Source organism: Salvelinus fontinalis, chromosome 14 (assembly GCF_029448725.1).
Source record: "Salvelinus fontinalis isolate EN_2023a chromosome 14, ASM2944872v1, whole genome shotgun sequence".
In the NCBI taxonomy this organism is placed as follows: Eukaryota; Metazoa; Chordata; class Actinopteri; order Salmoniformes; family Salmonidae; genus Salvelinus; species Salvelinus fontinalis.
In genome coordinates, this window is record NC_074678.1 from 47,433,863 (window position 1) to 47,450,698 (window position 16,836).

The window sequence follows — 16,836 nt, forward strand, 5'->3', positions numbered from 1 at the left end:
TTAAATGGAAGAAGTTCGGAACCACCAAAACTCTTCCTAGAGCTCGCCGCCCGGCCAAACTGAGCAATCGGGGGAGAAGCCCCTGGTCAGGGAGGTGACCAAGAACCCGATGGTCACTCTGACAGAGCTACAGTGTTCCTCCGTCGAGATGGGAGAACCTTTCAGAAGGACAACCATCTCTGCAGCACTCCACCAATCAGGCCTTTACAGTAGAGTGGCCAGATGGAAGCCACTCCTCAGTAAAAGGCACATGACAGCCTGCTTGGAGTTTGCCAAAGGGCACCTAAAGAACTCTCACCATGAGAAACAAGAATCTCTGGTCTGATGAAACCAAGATTGAACTATTTGGCCTGAATGTCAAGTGTCACATCTGGAGGAAAGCTGGCACCATCCCTACGGTGAAGCATGGAGGTGGCAGCATCATGCTGTGGGGATGTTTTTCAGCGGCAGGGACTGGGAGACAAGTCAGAATCAAGGGAAAGATGAAAGGTGCAAAGAACAGAGAGATCCTTGATGAAAACCTGCCCCAGAGCGCTCAGGACCTCAGTCTGGGGCGAAGGTTCACCTTCCAACAGGACAGCGACCCTAAGCACACAGCCAAGACAACGCAGGAGTGACTTCGGGACAAGTCTCTGAGTATCCTTGAGTGGCCCAGCCAGAGCCCGGACTTGAACCCAATCAAACATCCCTGGAGAGACCTGAAAATAGCTGTGCTGTGACGCTCCCCATCCAACCTGACAGAGCTTGAGAGGATCTGCAGAGAAGAATGGGAGAAACTCCCCAAAGACAGGTGTGTCAAGCTTGTAGCGTCATACCCAAGAAGACTCGAAGGCTGTAATTGCTGCCAAAGGTGCTTCAACAAAGTACTGCGTAAAGGGTCTGAATATTTAAGTAAATGTTATATTACCATTTTAATAAATAAAATAAAAAAAGATATAAAAAAATAAATGTTTTTGCTTTGTCATTATGGGGTATTGTGTGTAGATTGAAAAATTATTTAATACATTTTAGAATAAGGCTGTAATGTAACAAAATGCGGAAAAAGTGAGTGTCTGAATACTTTCCGAATGTACTGTATATAGTACCAGAGGAGTATACAGCACCAGTTTATGTAATAGCCAGGAGATACAGCCCTGCTACGTTAGGTAAGGTGTGTTTATAGCCTTCATCTGGATGCTCTCCTTATATTCAATATCAGAGGTCAATGTCTAGTCCTCAGAGGTCAATGCCTGGTCATCAGAGCTCAATGCCTGGTCCTCAGAGGTCAATGCCTGGTTCTCAGTGGTCAATGCCTGGTTCTCAGTGGTCAATGCCTGGTTCTCAGTGGTCAATGCCTGGTTCTCAGTGGTCAATGCCTGGTTCTCAGTGGTCAATGCCTGGTTCTCAGTGGTCAATGCCTGGTCCTCAGAGGTCAATCCCTGGTCCTCAGTGGTCATTGCCTGGGCCTCAGTGGTCATTGCCTGGTCCTCAGTGGTCAATGCCTGGTCCTCAGTGGTCATTGCCTGGGCCTCAGTGGTCATTGCCTGGTCCTCAGTGGTCAATGCCTTGTCCTCAGTGGTCATTGCCTGGTCCTCTGCGGTCAAGACCTGGTCATCAGGTGTCAAATCTATATTATAGGTCTCTGAGGTGGTGAGCCCACAGGCCCTGGAGGCAGGGTCATCCTCACAGGCCCGCAGTGCAGGGGTGTCCCTATGGGTGGAGTTACTAGACTTGTGGGAAGAGCTCGGGGAGTTGGTGGGACTGAGCTGCACGGCAGTAGTGTCCTGCAGCGTGTGTTCGCTCGTCTCCATCTCAAACGTTGCGCCGGCCCCCATCCGCATCAGCCCCCAGCTCTCGCCTCCCTTGGCCTTACGGGTATCGCGGCCCGGGGCCCGTCGGCTACACACGCAGCATGCCCCAAAAAAGGACAGAGCCACTATTAGGAGCAGTGGCCCAATGACGATGGATGGGTTGCTGGCGGGGATGAAGGACTTGAAAGTGAAAGCCCCCACCAAGGTGATGTTGATGCCTGCCAGCATGATCCCCAGGCCACAGGCGCAGCACAGGGCCGGGGAGGGGAAACTCTGGGGCCACAGGCCCCATTTTATGCATGCTTTCTTGGGCCCCGAGGTCCTGGAGCTCTTCTTGGAAAGGACCATCTCTCTTGGCTTGATGATGGGTACTGTCTAACTCTGATCTTTTTATGATTGCATATTACTTAATTGTCTTATGGATTCAGATACAATGTAATAGGCTTGATTAATGACAAGATAGTCCAGCCCAGATACAGGTCAGGTCATGGTTTTCTCTGCCCTACAAGAGATAGACAGAAGAGTCAGATGACGTGTTCCTTCCATAGAAATAGGTTTTCTGGAAATAGGTCATTGTCACACAGGTCTAAAGGTAATTGAACTGACATTGAGGGAGAAAAGCTGATGCATTATGCATCCATGTGTAATAAATGCTACAAAGACCAGATAAATCAAGGGTATTATTATCCTTATCTCTGCAACACACTGATGCCCCGTTTTTTCACGGAGAATAACACATTCAGGACTCGTTGTTATTGTTCACACGTACAGAAAGAACAAGTACAATCACACTTTGTTCTGCAAGTCAAATAAACAATTGCTTCTATAGTCCTATTTGCAAAGCTACACGCAGACATTCATAGACAACATTGTGGTAGTGATCTTATCTTATTAAAAGTGCCTTCTAGACTACATAAATGTGCAATATCAGTTTAAAACTGACAAAGCCAATAAACAAAACTGTCTAAACTATTTACACATTTGGCTACCTTGATGAAAAATGTTAGTACCATTATAGTTCTCTCATTTAACTTGTTCTTTAATGACCAACATACAGTATCTTCTAAAATCACTGATTGTCATTTAACAATTCCTTTAGAATAGAATAGATAAATAAATCCTCTCTTGGGGATGAAAACATCAAATAGTGTACAACGCCGTTGAGAGCACCTGATCTTACTTACATTTGATCAGTTCCATCATTTAGGTAATGTTGTTTGAAATTCCCAGTCGTTTGCCTTCGATACGAATCGTCGACTTTAGGTTACACTCCTCTTGTGCGCTCACACAGCCAACAAGGTGAAATACCATAGAGTAAAAGAGAAGAGCGCTCGTTAGTGTCATGCATGGTTAACGCTAAACCACTAGGGGCACCATTTGAACGCCATTCACCGATGAACACTTGCTGTACAATTATAGTACAACGGAACTGTGAAAGCACAAAGACAAACGGTTAAACAAACCAACACAGACAGGATCGTTTTTCAAATAACTTTTTCATTCTATTCCAGATATCTGCAGCAATTGACTATGCAGGCAAATTATATTTTTTGCAGAAATTGAAAAAGCTCAATATGTAGCCTACTATGGGGATAATTCTTGTTGATTAAATGATTGCGATAGCAATGTGAAAAGCTTGTTTTGGAAAGCTGCTTTGTAGACCTATAGCCCAGACAAATGAATCCACACCTGGTTCAGAACTATCCACCAACACAGTGCAACCAATAAAGCGTAACTTGTGATACACCTTCCTCTCCAGCACGGACGGCGTTATGGTCCAAAATCTGTCCAGTGTAAGCCCAATGCGTTTCTATGGGAATAATATGAAGTCATAAACTTGCCCTAAAGTAAATTGACGTTTCGGTAAAATCATATAATTACTCCTGTCTAAATAAAATCATTCAAAATACTTCATCAAGGAGCATGACTTAGCCACAGAGGATCAATAGCTTCTTAAATGTTTTTGTTGTGGATTGTTTCTAATCAAAAGTGTGTTTGGGAAGCCGGCAATTTGGGTAGTGCGCGTGGCAATAGGTTTAGCTGATTGAGTTGCGGCAGTCAGTGAAAAGCGTCTATAATATGTGTGAAGATAATGTGTTTTGAGTATCATTTTAAATGTTGGATCAAGTAGAAGGTGGGGTGGGGGTGGGGGGGACGAAGATATGGTGCGTCTCTCTCCAGAATGCATGCAAATGTAGGAAGGTGCCCATTTTGTCAATGTCTTCTTATTGCTGAACCGAGGTAAAGACAGTTTCAAATTGGATATTCGATGGATATTCACGCTTTCAAACGTCAATAGCTTTCAAACCACTTGAGCCACACTCTAAATGAGTGTCATGATGTTGGAAAAAATGCGCACAACATTGCACAGGTTTTATTTTCACGATTTGTACATTAATTCGCTTTCCAAAGCTAATAAACATGTGGAAATGTGAGCAGCATTTTTTTATTTCAAGTTGAAATAGTTAGGGAGCGTAAACAAAGTGCAAACATTTTTTACATTTGAATTTAAATTGCTTCTTGGTCATGTGACCTACTTGACTCAAACAATGTTCAGAATGTCCACTGACTACCCTTCTTTATTGCACACCCTTTGGTTTGTCCATTTTCATCTCACACGTTTATACATGAATTTTTCAAACGTTCAAATTTCAATAGCTCCTTGGTCATGTGACCTATGGGACTCAAACAAGATTCAGAATGTCCACTGACTACCTTTCTATATTGCACACCCTTTGGTTTGTCCATTTTCATCTCACATAATTTTACATTAATTTTTCTAAATTAAAAATATCAATAGCTCCTTGGTCATGTGACCTAATGACCTCAAACTACTTCCAGAATGTCCACGGGCTGGCGGAGACGAGCATAGCGAGGCATCCAGTGCGGTAACGCGACCGATCCCGGAGAAGCTGGCGGGAGCCCCGGGGAGAGTTCTCTTTTCTTTGTGAAAGGCAGGGCGCCCTGGAAAGGGTTTGCCACGAGAGAGGGGCCAAGGCCCTGGAAAGCGTCGTCCGGTGAGCTCTCCCTGTCCGTTGAAAATCCGGGGGAGAGGGTGTAAATCTCACACCGGGCCGTACCAATATCTGCAGCAGGTCTCCAAGGTGAACAGCCTCTGGCATGTTATTACAATGTAGGTAAGGGAAGTTGGCAAAAAAGATCCGTAACTTCGGGATAAGGATTGGCTCTAGGGGCTGAGTCGGTCGGGCTGGGGTGCGAAGTGGGGCTGGGCTCGAGCTGCGGCTGGGGGAGCAGTTGCTCCATCGCCCTCCTCTCGCCACCATTGGAAGTTCGTTGTGCGGCCCATCTCGCGGTCCCTCGTCCGTGGTCTCGCAAGGGGCTGTGTGCGGGGGTTCATCGGGGTCGTGTCCGTCAGCGGGCCGAAGGCGGACTGGTGGGGATTGGGTCTGACGGTTGGCAGCGGAAACTCTGGGCGTGCGCCGGGCCCTTTTCGCGGATCTCCCCAGCTACGGCGGTCGCCAGCCCCACACATTGTAGGTGGGGCGGTCTCCTCTATGCTCACTAGATTTAAGGCGGAAACTAAACCCAATGTCCCCACAGTGATAGGGCATTGCATGGATCTGGCTCATGGCCTACAAAGTGGGGAGAGGTATCTTCAGCTTGTCTGGGGAGGGAGGCCTACATCTGATGTGGGTAGTACCATCCACGCCCATTAATTTGCTGCGGAACCATACAACGGACGGAAGAAGCCTAGGTTCCCACTGGGCACGGATCAGTGAATGTCAACTTGATGAAATTCAAAGGAGTGTACCCACCTGTCGCGGTCGCACTCAAATCACCCGTGGAGTGACTGTGACCCCCTCATGTCAAAGTGAGGAATATCAATGAAGCGCTGGTAAAGGTGGTTCCTATTGGCTCTGTCCCGGACGGCTGACTGGGCAAGCAAATGATTGAAAGGGGATGATTATTTTCTGTTGCTTCTTCCGACACCCGGTCGATGGTGTCGGTAGATACTGTGAGAGGTATCTGGTTCTCAAGCCTATAAGTATTGTGCTGGCACTTGATGTCGATTGGGTGTAAAAACCCAGTTAAAGTCCGCTGAAGGTTAGTAGTAGCAACTGATGTTCATTTTTTAAGACAGAAAAGCCTCTGATGATACCACCGGGCGTGACTTGAGTGGATGTCAATTTGATGATATCTGACTGTAGCATGCTATCCTTCGTGGTCGCACTCAAACCACCTTCGGGGTTGCTGTGACCCCCTCATGTCAAAGTGAGGAAATTCGATGAAGCGGGGGTAAATGGCGGGACATAATTAAGAGTTTCTTGAGGTAGCCAAATGCCTCGGCATCTAATTAGTGATGTGCATGAATGGTGAACGAGATTCCCACTGTCCCTACCTACTATCTAGCAAAAACTCAGCCAAGGGAACGGGCTTGAAGGAATCAGCCTTGGCCGCCGGGATAGCTTCTTTTGGCAGGTGAGTGCCCGCACCTGCCGGGGACTGCGACCGGACTCAGGAGCTGGGGGCAGCACTCAGGCTGTGGAGGTTGGGTTGGAGACTTAGTCTCTGAGCGAATAAAAGCGGGCGGGTCACCAGGTGCACAGAGCTTGTTTCAGGTTACCAGGTGCACAAGGAGGCCTCCATCAAGGTGGGGGGCACTCCGAGTCCAAGCAGGGGCGGCCGGACTCGGTGGCTGGGGGCAGCACTCAGGCCATGGAGGTTTTGAAATTGTACATTTTGAAAAGTGTATGTAAAATCGTGTGAGATGAAATCGGGCAAACTAATGGGTGTGAAATGTGTAGGCCCACTGATTGTACATTCTGAACACAGTTTGAGTCCAGTAGGTGACATGACCAAGGAGCTATTGAAATTAGAAGCATAGCTATAGTATAGCTATACGGTTACATTGATGCTGTTGACCCGGATCACTGGTTGCTACGGAAAAGGAGGAGGTCAAAAGGGGGGTGAGTGTAACCGATGTGAATTGGCTAGCTAGTTAGTGGGGTGTGCGCTAATAGCGTTTCAATTGGTAATGTCACTCGCTCGGAGACCTTGAAGTAGTTGTTCCCCTTGCTCTGCAAGGGCCATGGCTTTTGTGGAGCGAAGGGTAATTATGCTTCGAGGGTGGCTGTTGTCGATGTGTGCAGAGGGTCCCTGGTTCGAGCCCAGGTAGGGGCGAGGAGAGCGATGGAAGCTATACTGTTACACAATGTGTAGGGCCACCGAGTGTACATTCTGAACCCTGTTTGAAGTCAGTAGGTCACATGACCAAGGAGCTATAGAAATTCAAACATTTTAATAAATCATTTAAAATAGTGCGAGATGTAAATCGACAAAAAAAAGTGTGTACAATGTGTGTCTATGCCATCGGGTTAGCTAGAACCAGTTTTGAACGTTTTATGAGTAATGGTTAAATAGCTATTGAAATGAGAAAAATGTGATTGGTCACTATATTGACGGTCCCTAACTCCTGTTGGTGGACGTAAGGAAAACTACAGGCGAATATCCATCGAATATCCAGCCTAAAACAGTCTTTACCTCGGTTATCGCTGATTGACCAACTCACCACGTACACCACTCGTTTTTTATTCGCCTCACAGAAGTCAACAAAGTCCGTTTTTTTTAACATAGTTCCTCGATAATCACCACGCCCCCTATTGTACTTCAGATTTTTATGATTAACCACGTGACACTGATTTTGAAAAAAAAAAAAGCTATTGAAACGAAAATGTTGCAAGACATTGTGCATAACTGGAACGCAGATGAGTAAAAATGGTAGGATACGTACTATAAGCTTCCCCAAACTTGAAACTGTAAGAAATTGTATTAGATATTGGTAACTTGTTTTAACAACTTCTCAACATTACCTATAAGTTGACACAACATACACACCCCCTCTTTCTCTTGGACATATGCTGGACACATAGGACATATACACGGCACCCACAATTCCCCTCCCCCATGACAATCACACAGACACACCCAACCCATGGTTGGACCTCAGGACAAAGAACTCTCAGGAACCAATGAAACGTGGACACCAGGCCTGATCAGGACTACCCAAGACCCAGATCGACCAATCGGAAGGCCGGACTCGCAGATCTACCTACTTTGCTTGTTGTCTATATAGTACTGAACAATTCTGGAAACTCCCTCTTTTCCGGACGATTCACTAGGAGTCAGACTGAAAGAGCCTTGCTGCAAGATTTTACTAAGATATCTTTACATGTAATTAAACGGCCTTATTATAAAATTATCCACCTCGTCCTATTGTCTCCTCTTGTTCTCCTGTCAACAGTAAACGTTTTACTAACAGACTTGGTAGCAGAGGATGGTTAAAACATATTTGTATTCGGCCCAATAGAAAATCCATCGGACAGGAGACGAGAGGGAGAATCGCGATTCAACCCACACAGGAAACTGATCAAAGAGCTCGAAACTAAAGAGGTGAGCAGATGCCCGTTTAACCAAAATCTGTATATTGTATTATAGCCAATATCTAAATTCAATGATCAGGAGTACTGTGGTGAGTGAATTGTTGCTAAATTTATGTGGAATTGTTTAGAATTTAAGGCATTGTGTACAGATATCTAAGTATTAATAGGTCAAAGACTTATTCACATAGTCTGGGCACTACGCGGTATGCTGATCGAGTAGGTGTACAGTGAAGAATAAGCTTTATAACGATTCACACAGTCGGGCCATATTTGACAGTCGATCAGGTAGGGGTTACCGTGAAGAATCCATAATTAAAAGATGGGATCCAAATAGCCGGGCAGTAGTTAGATTTGGCAAATCAGCTAGGTGTTACCGTGAAGACCCATAAAAAATAAAAATAAAAATATATAACGATTCACACAGTCGGGCCATATTTGACAGTCGATCAGATAGGGGTACCGTGAAGAATCCATAATTAATATAATACGTTTTCAAATAGTCGTGCAGTAGCTATACTTAGCTAGGTGTTACGTGAGAAATCTAATGTGTTTTCAAATAGTCGTGCAGTAGCTATACTTAGCTAGGTGTTACGTGAGAAATCTAATGTGTTTTCAAATAGTCGTGCAGTAGCTATACTTAGCTAGGTGTTACGTGAGAAATCTAATGTGAATTCAAATAGTCGTGCAGTAGCTATACTTAGCTAGGTGTTACGTGAGAAATCTAATGTGATATTGTATGTGTAAGTTGTGTTGTAATTGTATGTGTAAGTTGTGTTGTCGCAATGTGGGGGATTGAACGTTCCACGAGACCAATTGCTACTAACTAGCCATATGCTAGTTGAGGCTGTGCTAAAGTGACCGCCGTGTCGATGTGTATATATTGCTGTGAAGCAACTATTTTCTGCTGATGAGTTGACCGGATTTTTCCCTCTCCTGCTGTTGATAAATCCCTAAGGGTGAGAATCAATTTGAAAATTATTATAGAAGCGCGTGAATTACTAGTATATTGTCCCCAAAGGAAATTTCTGAAATGTTTTGGCAAAGTATTTAATTAATCGGAAAAAGTTCAAATTAAATCGGAAAAGTTAATAGAAATAATATCTTTCGAATTATATATCATATAATTGCCATTCCAATTATATCAGGAGCGCCTGAATTACTAGTATATTGTCCCCAAAGGAAACTTCTGAAATATTTTGCCAAAGTATTTAATTAATTAAATTAGCGAAAAGCAATAATGTTTTTTATTAAAAGTACCTAAAACTGTCATTCCAATTATAACAGGAGCGCGTGAATATATTCGTATATTGTTTCAAAGAGATATAGCTGATATATTGTTGGAAAACGAAAATAATTCATCGAATACACGGCAATAAAATCCTTTGTCCACGCGAGTCGGACACCAGACTGGGGGAGGTGAGGGGAAGAAAAATACATCGCTGGTTTCGATCAGTAACGGGCTAAAGTATACAAAGATAATAATAGACCCAGACATAGCTTAACGACAAAATGACCACGACTATCGTCCCCAAACACAAATTCAACGAATATTTAGATCAGAGAATGAAAGACAGAGCAGGCGGGAAATTACACTACAAACCCGTTAAAAAGATTTGGGAGGAAGTGAGGCTGAGATGGACTCAAACAGGTTTTCTTAGTGGAGTCGCCCCATCAAAAGGGCAACTCCTCATTATGGAGAAAGAATTGGAGGAAGCAGTGAAGCAAGGGATAGAATGTGAAGTTGATAAGAATAAGAGTCACTTATTTAAAAAAGAAGGGACAAAGCAAAGGGAAAAGGCACAGGCTGAGATGAGAATAGGTTTATGGGCAATTGAGGAAATTAGGAAAGCTCTCCCTTACCGGAAACCTGATACGATGGGAGTGGTCACTGGAGCACCAACTGACACCAAAGAGGGCAGGCCCAATAATAATGATGGCCCACCTACCACCACAGCAACCCCATCGGCCCCCACCCATCTATACCCAGAACTGCCACAGGGAGAGAAAAAAGCACCACCTCCCTATTTTCAAAATCCATTCACTCAGCAATCACCTCCCCCTTTCCAGGGCATGTCTGACGAATATGCTCCATGGCCCTGAAGCTGCTCACCACTAACCTACACTCATCATTGACCTGGACTACTGAAGCATCAAAGGCTTTTGCACTCTTGAAAACAGATCTCTAAGTGGCAGTAGCCTTAACAGCACCTGACTAAAAAAAAAACAAGTTCCATCTGGATGTTTCTGAAAAGGAAGGATTTACATCATCCATCCTTTTCCAGAACCTAGAGGGGGAGAGTAGAGTGTTGCGGTATCACTCCTCCAAACTGGACCACATTGAAGAAGGACAAACCACATGCTCCAGGTATCTGGCTGCAGTGGCAAAAGCTATTGGAAAAACAGCCCACATGATAATGTGCCATCCATTGGAAATCCACACCCACATGGGGTTGCAGCATATCTAATGAGCAATGGTTATACACAGATGGATGCCGCTATAGAGGAGAAGAAGGGAACATAGCAGCATACACAGTGGTGCAGCATCTCCCGGATAGATCACATGTGACTTTGGAATCTTCCATCATCACACACCTGCATCAGCCCAGTTAGCTGAAATCATAGGGTTGACACAAGCTCTGGAAAGAGCTGAAGGGAAGACTGTGAACAACTACACCGACTCAGCTTATGCTCATGGAGCAGTCCATACGAATGGATCACAATGGCTGAGACGCAACGTCATCACCACAGGAAACCTTCCAATCAAACACAAGACACAGATGGAAAAACTGATTAAATCGGTCTCACTACCTAAGAAGGTGGCCATCATGAAGTGTAAAGGACATCAACAACTGAAAAACAGAGTCAGCAAGGGAAATGATGCAGCTGATAAAGCAGCCAAGAAAGCTGGTGGATACACCCCGAGACAAATGGTACTACGGACCCAACCAGCTCGGACTGAGCTCACAAAGCAACACATAAAATAACTCCAGTTCACAGCAGGACCCTGTGAATACTCAGTATGGGGACAGAAAGAGGCCACCAAGGGACCTGATGAACTGTGGAGATGCCATGATGGCAGACTAGAGGCCCCAGCAAACCTATGTCCAGAACTAATACGAGAAGCTCATGGGCCCACACACGAAGGCAAACTAAAGACTTTACAGAAGGTGTCCCACATCTGGTGGCACCCCCACATGAAAGACATGACAGATTTGTTTTGTGACGAGTGTAGCATTTGTGGTAGACACAATCCAAAGAAACCATATCAAACGCCCATGGGTTCATACCCAGTCCCAAATGCTTGTTTTCAGGACATCAACATAGATTACACAGATATGGGGCAAGACAATGTGACAAATGGAAAAAGGTACCTGTTAGTTATGGTAAACAGGTTCTCTAAATGGGTTGAGGCAATGCCAACAGCAGGGGAGGATGCAAAATAGGTCATTAAGTGGCTGCAAACCGAACTCATGTGTATTGTTTAATGACAAACGCTCCATGTACCAATAGGGTCGGATGTGTAAATGTCAACTGATTGTTGTTTAATGATGGGGTTAGTGTACAGGCCACAATCTCATAAGTCTCGTGGAACGCGCCAATCAAATGTATGTGCAGGTTTGAAGTTGATTTGGGTTGAAGTCCTGCCCCTGGCGTTGCTGGCCATGAGAGCCTCTCCAGGTGCAGGCACCCATCTCTCTCCTCATGAGACAATGGCTGGAGGATTCATGCTTGGTCCACCAAGGAAGGGAGGTCATATGCCCGCCCTTGATGTACAACAAATTGTAATGTCTGATAATTGACAGAACTTTCTGCAGCTCTCTTCACACAGATTCACAAGGTCCAACAGGGAAGCTGACGGGAGATCCGGCACCACTGAGGGGAAATTGGTGACTGGGTGGGGTTAATGTCCACAAGAGAAAGTGGCTAGAACCCAGGTGGACTGGACTGTACGAAGTGAGGGAGGTTACTTCACACTCAGTCCAGGTCAAAGGTAAATCAGGCGCACCTTGGCACCACCCCACACATTGCACTCCAGCCCCAATCCCTTCTAGAACACTGACAGAAGTCAGAGCTGATTTAAACAGCTTAAATTCGATTCCAAATGAAGACATTTCTGACTCAGGTGATGCGGAATCAAACTCCGCCTCCCCTGATAAAGGAACCTCGCCCAGTTAGAGGGATATTTCTCCCTCCCTGGGCAAGGCTAGGGATATCTGGCCCCTTATTTGTGATATTCCTACTGATATTTGGGGTGTCCCTGGGCACTTTCACATGGTTAATAGAATAACTATAACCGGATCCCCATGGATGTATGTCACGGACACTCCAGTCTAACTAGATAATAATAGATTTAAAAAATAAAAAAAAAAAAATAAAAAAATTAAAATTTGGAAAACAATAGTTAAAATAAGGAACTAACATTGCTCAAATTGAGAAGGTTGAATAAGAGTGGGTGGAGAGCTGTGCAGAGAATGGACAGAAGATGGCAGTATTGCAGCACCCAATGGTCTCCCAGCCGACGGGGGGGCCTGGTTGAATGCTGGTGACATAATTTTGTTTTTCTGGAGTAAACATTAAGGTTAAGGGTTTCCGTGTACCCAGAGATAAGATATCTTAAAAGAATACACTCATATGGGAATAGGAGTTTTACTTTCTGAGTTTTATTTAGGCAAGGGACTTTGAGAAGATAAAGGGTTCTTTTGGTATGTCTAGATATGGAACACGAATGTTGGTGTAACATTTTGACCTGTTTTCTGTTTCCATTGCATTTTCCGGCGACTTGATCACTCGCGGGGAAATGTAGTGAGAATAATGAGATTGTGTCATTTGGGATACTAGTTTTGAGGTAAATTGATTATAATAGAGTTTATAACTCTTGACCATAAGGTAAGCATTTGTATCGGCCATTAGAAGATAGAGATAGGTTAATTAAGGTTATGTTAGGACTTTAAAGATTGACACTATAAGACCTGTTGTTATTTTTAAATCCATGCAGATAAAGTCAAAACAGTGAGACACTTAGTTAATATTGTAAAGGAACACATAGAAAAAGGCAGACAGATGGGTCTACCCCGCACTGTTGAGACCTTGAAGGTTTGAGAGCAGAGTGGGGAGGGTGGACCAGGAAATGAGCAAGGTAGGCTGTGAAATAAGATAGGAGAGAAAGGGGTTAACATATATAAGCAGCACAGATACATTTCAAAGTAGATAAGTCACTTGACAGAGAATTGGAAAAGAATAGATATGAATGTACGCCCAAGGGAGAATTGGATATGCGAGGAATAAAAGGGACGTTCCTAGAACATGATGTACTAAGTTATTATTTAGAGTAGGTAAGGTTGATACCTGGCCAGAGCCAGGTATCAAACGAAGGAGGGTACATTGTGGACTAGGAAAGGATGGGGCCTATTGGATAATAAACTTATTTAAAATTAAACATTTATAGCTAAAAAAAATTAGGCATAGAAGTTAAATATATAATCAGAAAGAACAAATGAGGAACTGTTTGCTAACCAAACCTGTATGTCCAAGAGTTTATACATTGCAGGTGAATTAAGGGAGAAGGTGAATCACTCGACCTGGGGGCATATCGCACTTGGAGGGTGAGACACACTGACACTGCCGAATGATCACAGAGTTAAGGAGAAGAACCGTTGCTAAATAGAGCTCGGGGATCAACTCCTTAATGAAGAATTCCCTGCCCCCGACCTTTCCTCACTGTGTTCGTTCATAGAAGTGAAAGTGTTGCTTGATCTCTGGCTGATGATGTGTTCTCTGGGAGAGGGTGGGGTTTTACAGGACTGCTTGTAGTCCTGAGCTGTCTGATCAGGATACGATGGGGATGATACCATCGCAGTGCTGCCAGAACCACCACCAGTTCCAACGGACCAGGGTTCAGCCGGCCTCCTCCACCACTTCAAGACCAAGTCCCACGCCATCACCTAAGCTCTCCAATCTGGTACAGATAATAAATATAAAAGACATCTCAGATAGTGAACATTTGGGGACTGAAACTGGTTATGAGGAAAGGGAGAATATGTGGTTGACCTACAAAACACTTAATAGAAAGGACTGTGTCGTATGTGGACATGCCAGACCTATTCTGGCTGCTCACCCATTTCTCCTAAGTAATGGGGAAGGTTGGATGTGCATATTGGAAAAGTTCGAGCCAAATTCAACCCTGTGTAAAACTCTGAGTCTTGTGTTCCCAGTGGTCCCTCCCCAGAAGGTACCGTGGGGAGTTAAGGCATATGGGGGATATAACAGCTGTATCCCTGGCACAGGTAGCGGTATGGACTATGGAAGGCTCCCTGCTACTACCTGCATCACTAATACCACTAGGAACTAGAGGTGTTGCTGATGTATGGTGGATGTGTGGACCTGCCAGGCGGTTGACCCCATTTTTGAAAGGAAATTGTCGTTGCTCATGTGTTTTGGCCAGTCTGATACCACCGTTGCCTATTATTATAGCTAATCAACTTCTGGGAGCTACACAGGACACAGAGGCTTGGGACCAACCCAGGAGACGGCAGAAACGTGACGCTCCTTGGTCCGAGGGTACAGATAACATGCACACCAACCTGTTGGGGGTCCCAATAGGGGTCCCCCACGAATTCCAGACATTAACCAGGAATGATGGCCTGTGGCATCTGATGCCCAGCATTGGCCCAGCTATTGTTGATGTTAAAACAAAAGGTCTGGATCAATTATAAACACACCCACACAGGACTTACAGGGATGGCTGAACAATTGGATGCTGCCTCACAAACCAGTAGACACAATAGACTAACACTGGACATAAGTCTGGCCAACCAGGGAGGTGTATGTAAAAAGATTGTAGAACAGTGTTGCACGTTTGTTCCTAACAATACTAGTCCGGATGGGAGCATTTCAAAAGCTCTGAGTGGGTTGGCAAGGTTATCAGTGGAGATGAAGGGTCTTGCAGGTGTGGAGGAGAGTGGACTGTTCCCCTGGCTGGGTGGTTGTTTTGGTAAGTACACTGCAATGATGATTACTGGATTTCTGACACTAGTTGTGGTTTTTCATTTCTGTGTTGCCTGTATCATACCTTGTTTGAAGAAGTTTGTTACAGATGTGTAAGGAGCCTCTAGTATGATGCCGTTGCTTGATGCTCCAGTTGGAGAGGCTGATACGAAAACGAGCTTCCGCAGGAGAGTGGGCTGACAGAGGAGGACCCTTGGTTTGCTGTAGTTGATGTTGAATGAATAAAAAGTGATGTTTGTCCTCCCTGTTGTGAAGGTTTGAAGTTCCCGGGTGGCGACGAGCCCACCTGGTACAGGTTGCATAGAGGGATGGACCTGAGGGTTTAACATATTCTCGTTTTTTGGTTTACTAATGTGTGGTTGGCCACTCCAGGGGTAGTTATTGGAGTGGTCTCCTTTTTGGTCCTTGCTCATTTACGACTCAACTTACATTGATGCTATTGGTCTCCCTAGGGGGTGCCAGATGAATATAAACTGGCGGACCAAGTGACAGCTGGGTTTGAATCATCATTTTGTTGGTGGTGTACAGTTAATAAAAATGTGGACAGAATTAACTACATTCATTTTAATGTCCAGAAACTGGGCAATTGGACTCAACAAGGCTTCGAGGCGGTCCATGGACAATTGGCAGCTACGTCCCTGATGGCATTTCAAAATAGAATCGCGGTTGATATGTTATTGGCTGAACGGGGGGGGGTCTGTGCAATGTTTGGTGAACAGTGTTGTACTTTCATTCCCAATAACACAGCTACGGATGGGAGTCTAACTGTAGCATTGGAGGGACTTCGTACCCTTAATGGTAAGATGAAACAGCATTCTGGAGTGGACACTACTATGTGGGACTCATGGATGGATGCTTTTGGTAAATATAAGACGCTGGTTTCCTCCATCCTAGTATCAATTTCTGTTTTTGCGGCCATTCTTGTACTTTGTGGATGCTGTTGCATTCCATGTGCGCGCACGCTTGGTAGCTGTGTTATAACTGCCGCCATAGACCCTAATCAGGAAAGGGCCCAAATGTTCCCATTGCTTGATGATGGGGAAGCTGGACCTGTCTATCTATTTGAGGACTAAGATACTTTTATGTCACGTCTCTTGTGAGACGTGAAGAGAGGGAATCAAAAATTTGTCTTCTGACAAATTTTATCCCATAGCTTTGTCTTTTTATACTTTTTTTATACGTCAATATAGTGACACCAGGCCTGATCAGGACTACCCAAGACCCAGATCGACCAATCGGAAGGCCGGACTCGCAGATCTACCTACTTTGCTTGTTGTCTATATAGTACTGAACAATTCTGGAAACTCCCTCTTTTCCGGACGATTCACTAGGAGTCAGACTGAAAGAGCCTTGCTGCAAGATTTTACTAAGATATCTTTACATGTAATTATACGGCCTTATTATAAAATTATCCACCTCGTCCTATTGTCTCCTCTTGTTCTCCTGTCAACAGTAAACGTTTTACTAACAAAACTCACGAGCTGCCTGGTCATTACTATTACACGCATTGTGCACAGTTTAGGAAGTCCCGTGAAAACAATGGGCCCGTTTATTGAAATCAAATGCCCGTCCAGAGTTTGAGTTCTGCCAACGAGGGTGAGAAAAAAGGACAACAACATTGAATAATTTCAAAATAAATA

General features: G+C 44.6%; 1 protein-coding gene across 1 annotated transcript; it reads right to left on the reverse strand.

The window, feature by feature from the left end:
- Positions 1–1,053: 1,053 nt before the first annotated feature.
- LOC129811024 (uncharacterized) lies at positions 1,054–3,107 on the reverse strand. The gene is made up of 2 exons (XM_055862123.1): positions 2,975–3,107; positions 1,054–2,292 (listed from the first exon to the last, which is right to left on the reverse strand). Exon 2 carries the CDS (start codon positions 2,136–2,138, stop codon positions 1,209–1,211), a length of 930 nt encoding a protein of 309 aa, XP_055718098.1. The 5' UTR covers positions 2,139–2,292; positions 2,975–3,107; the 3' UTR covers positions 1,054–1,208.
- Positions 3,108–16,836: the final 13,729 nt, after the last annotated feature.

What these genes read in the sequence shown, in the direction of transcription:
- LOC129811024 (XM_055862123.1), bottom strand. Translation starts at nt 2,138, where the DNA reads ATGGTCCTTTCCAAGAAGAGCTCCAGGACCTCGGGGCCCAAGAAAGCA.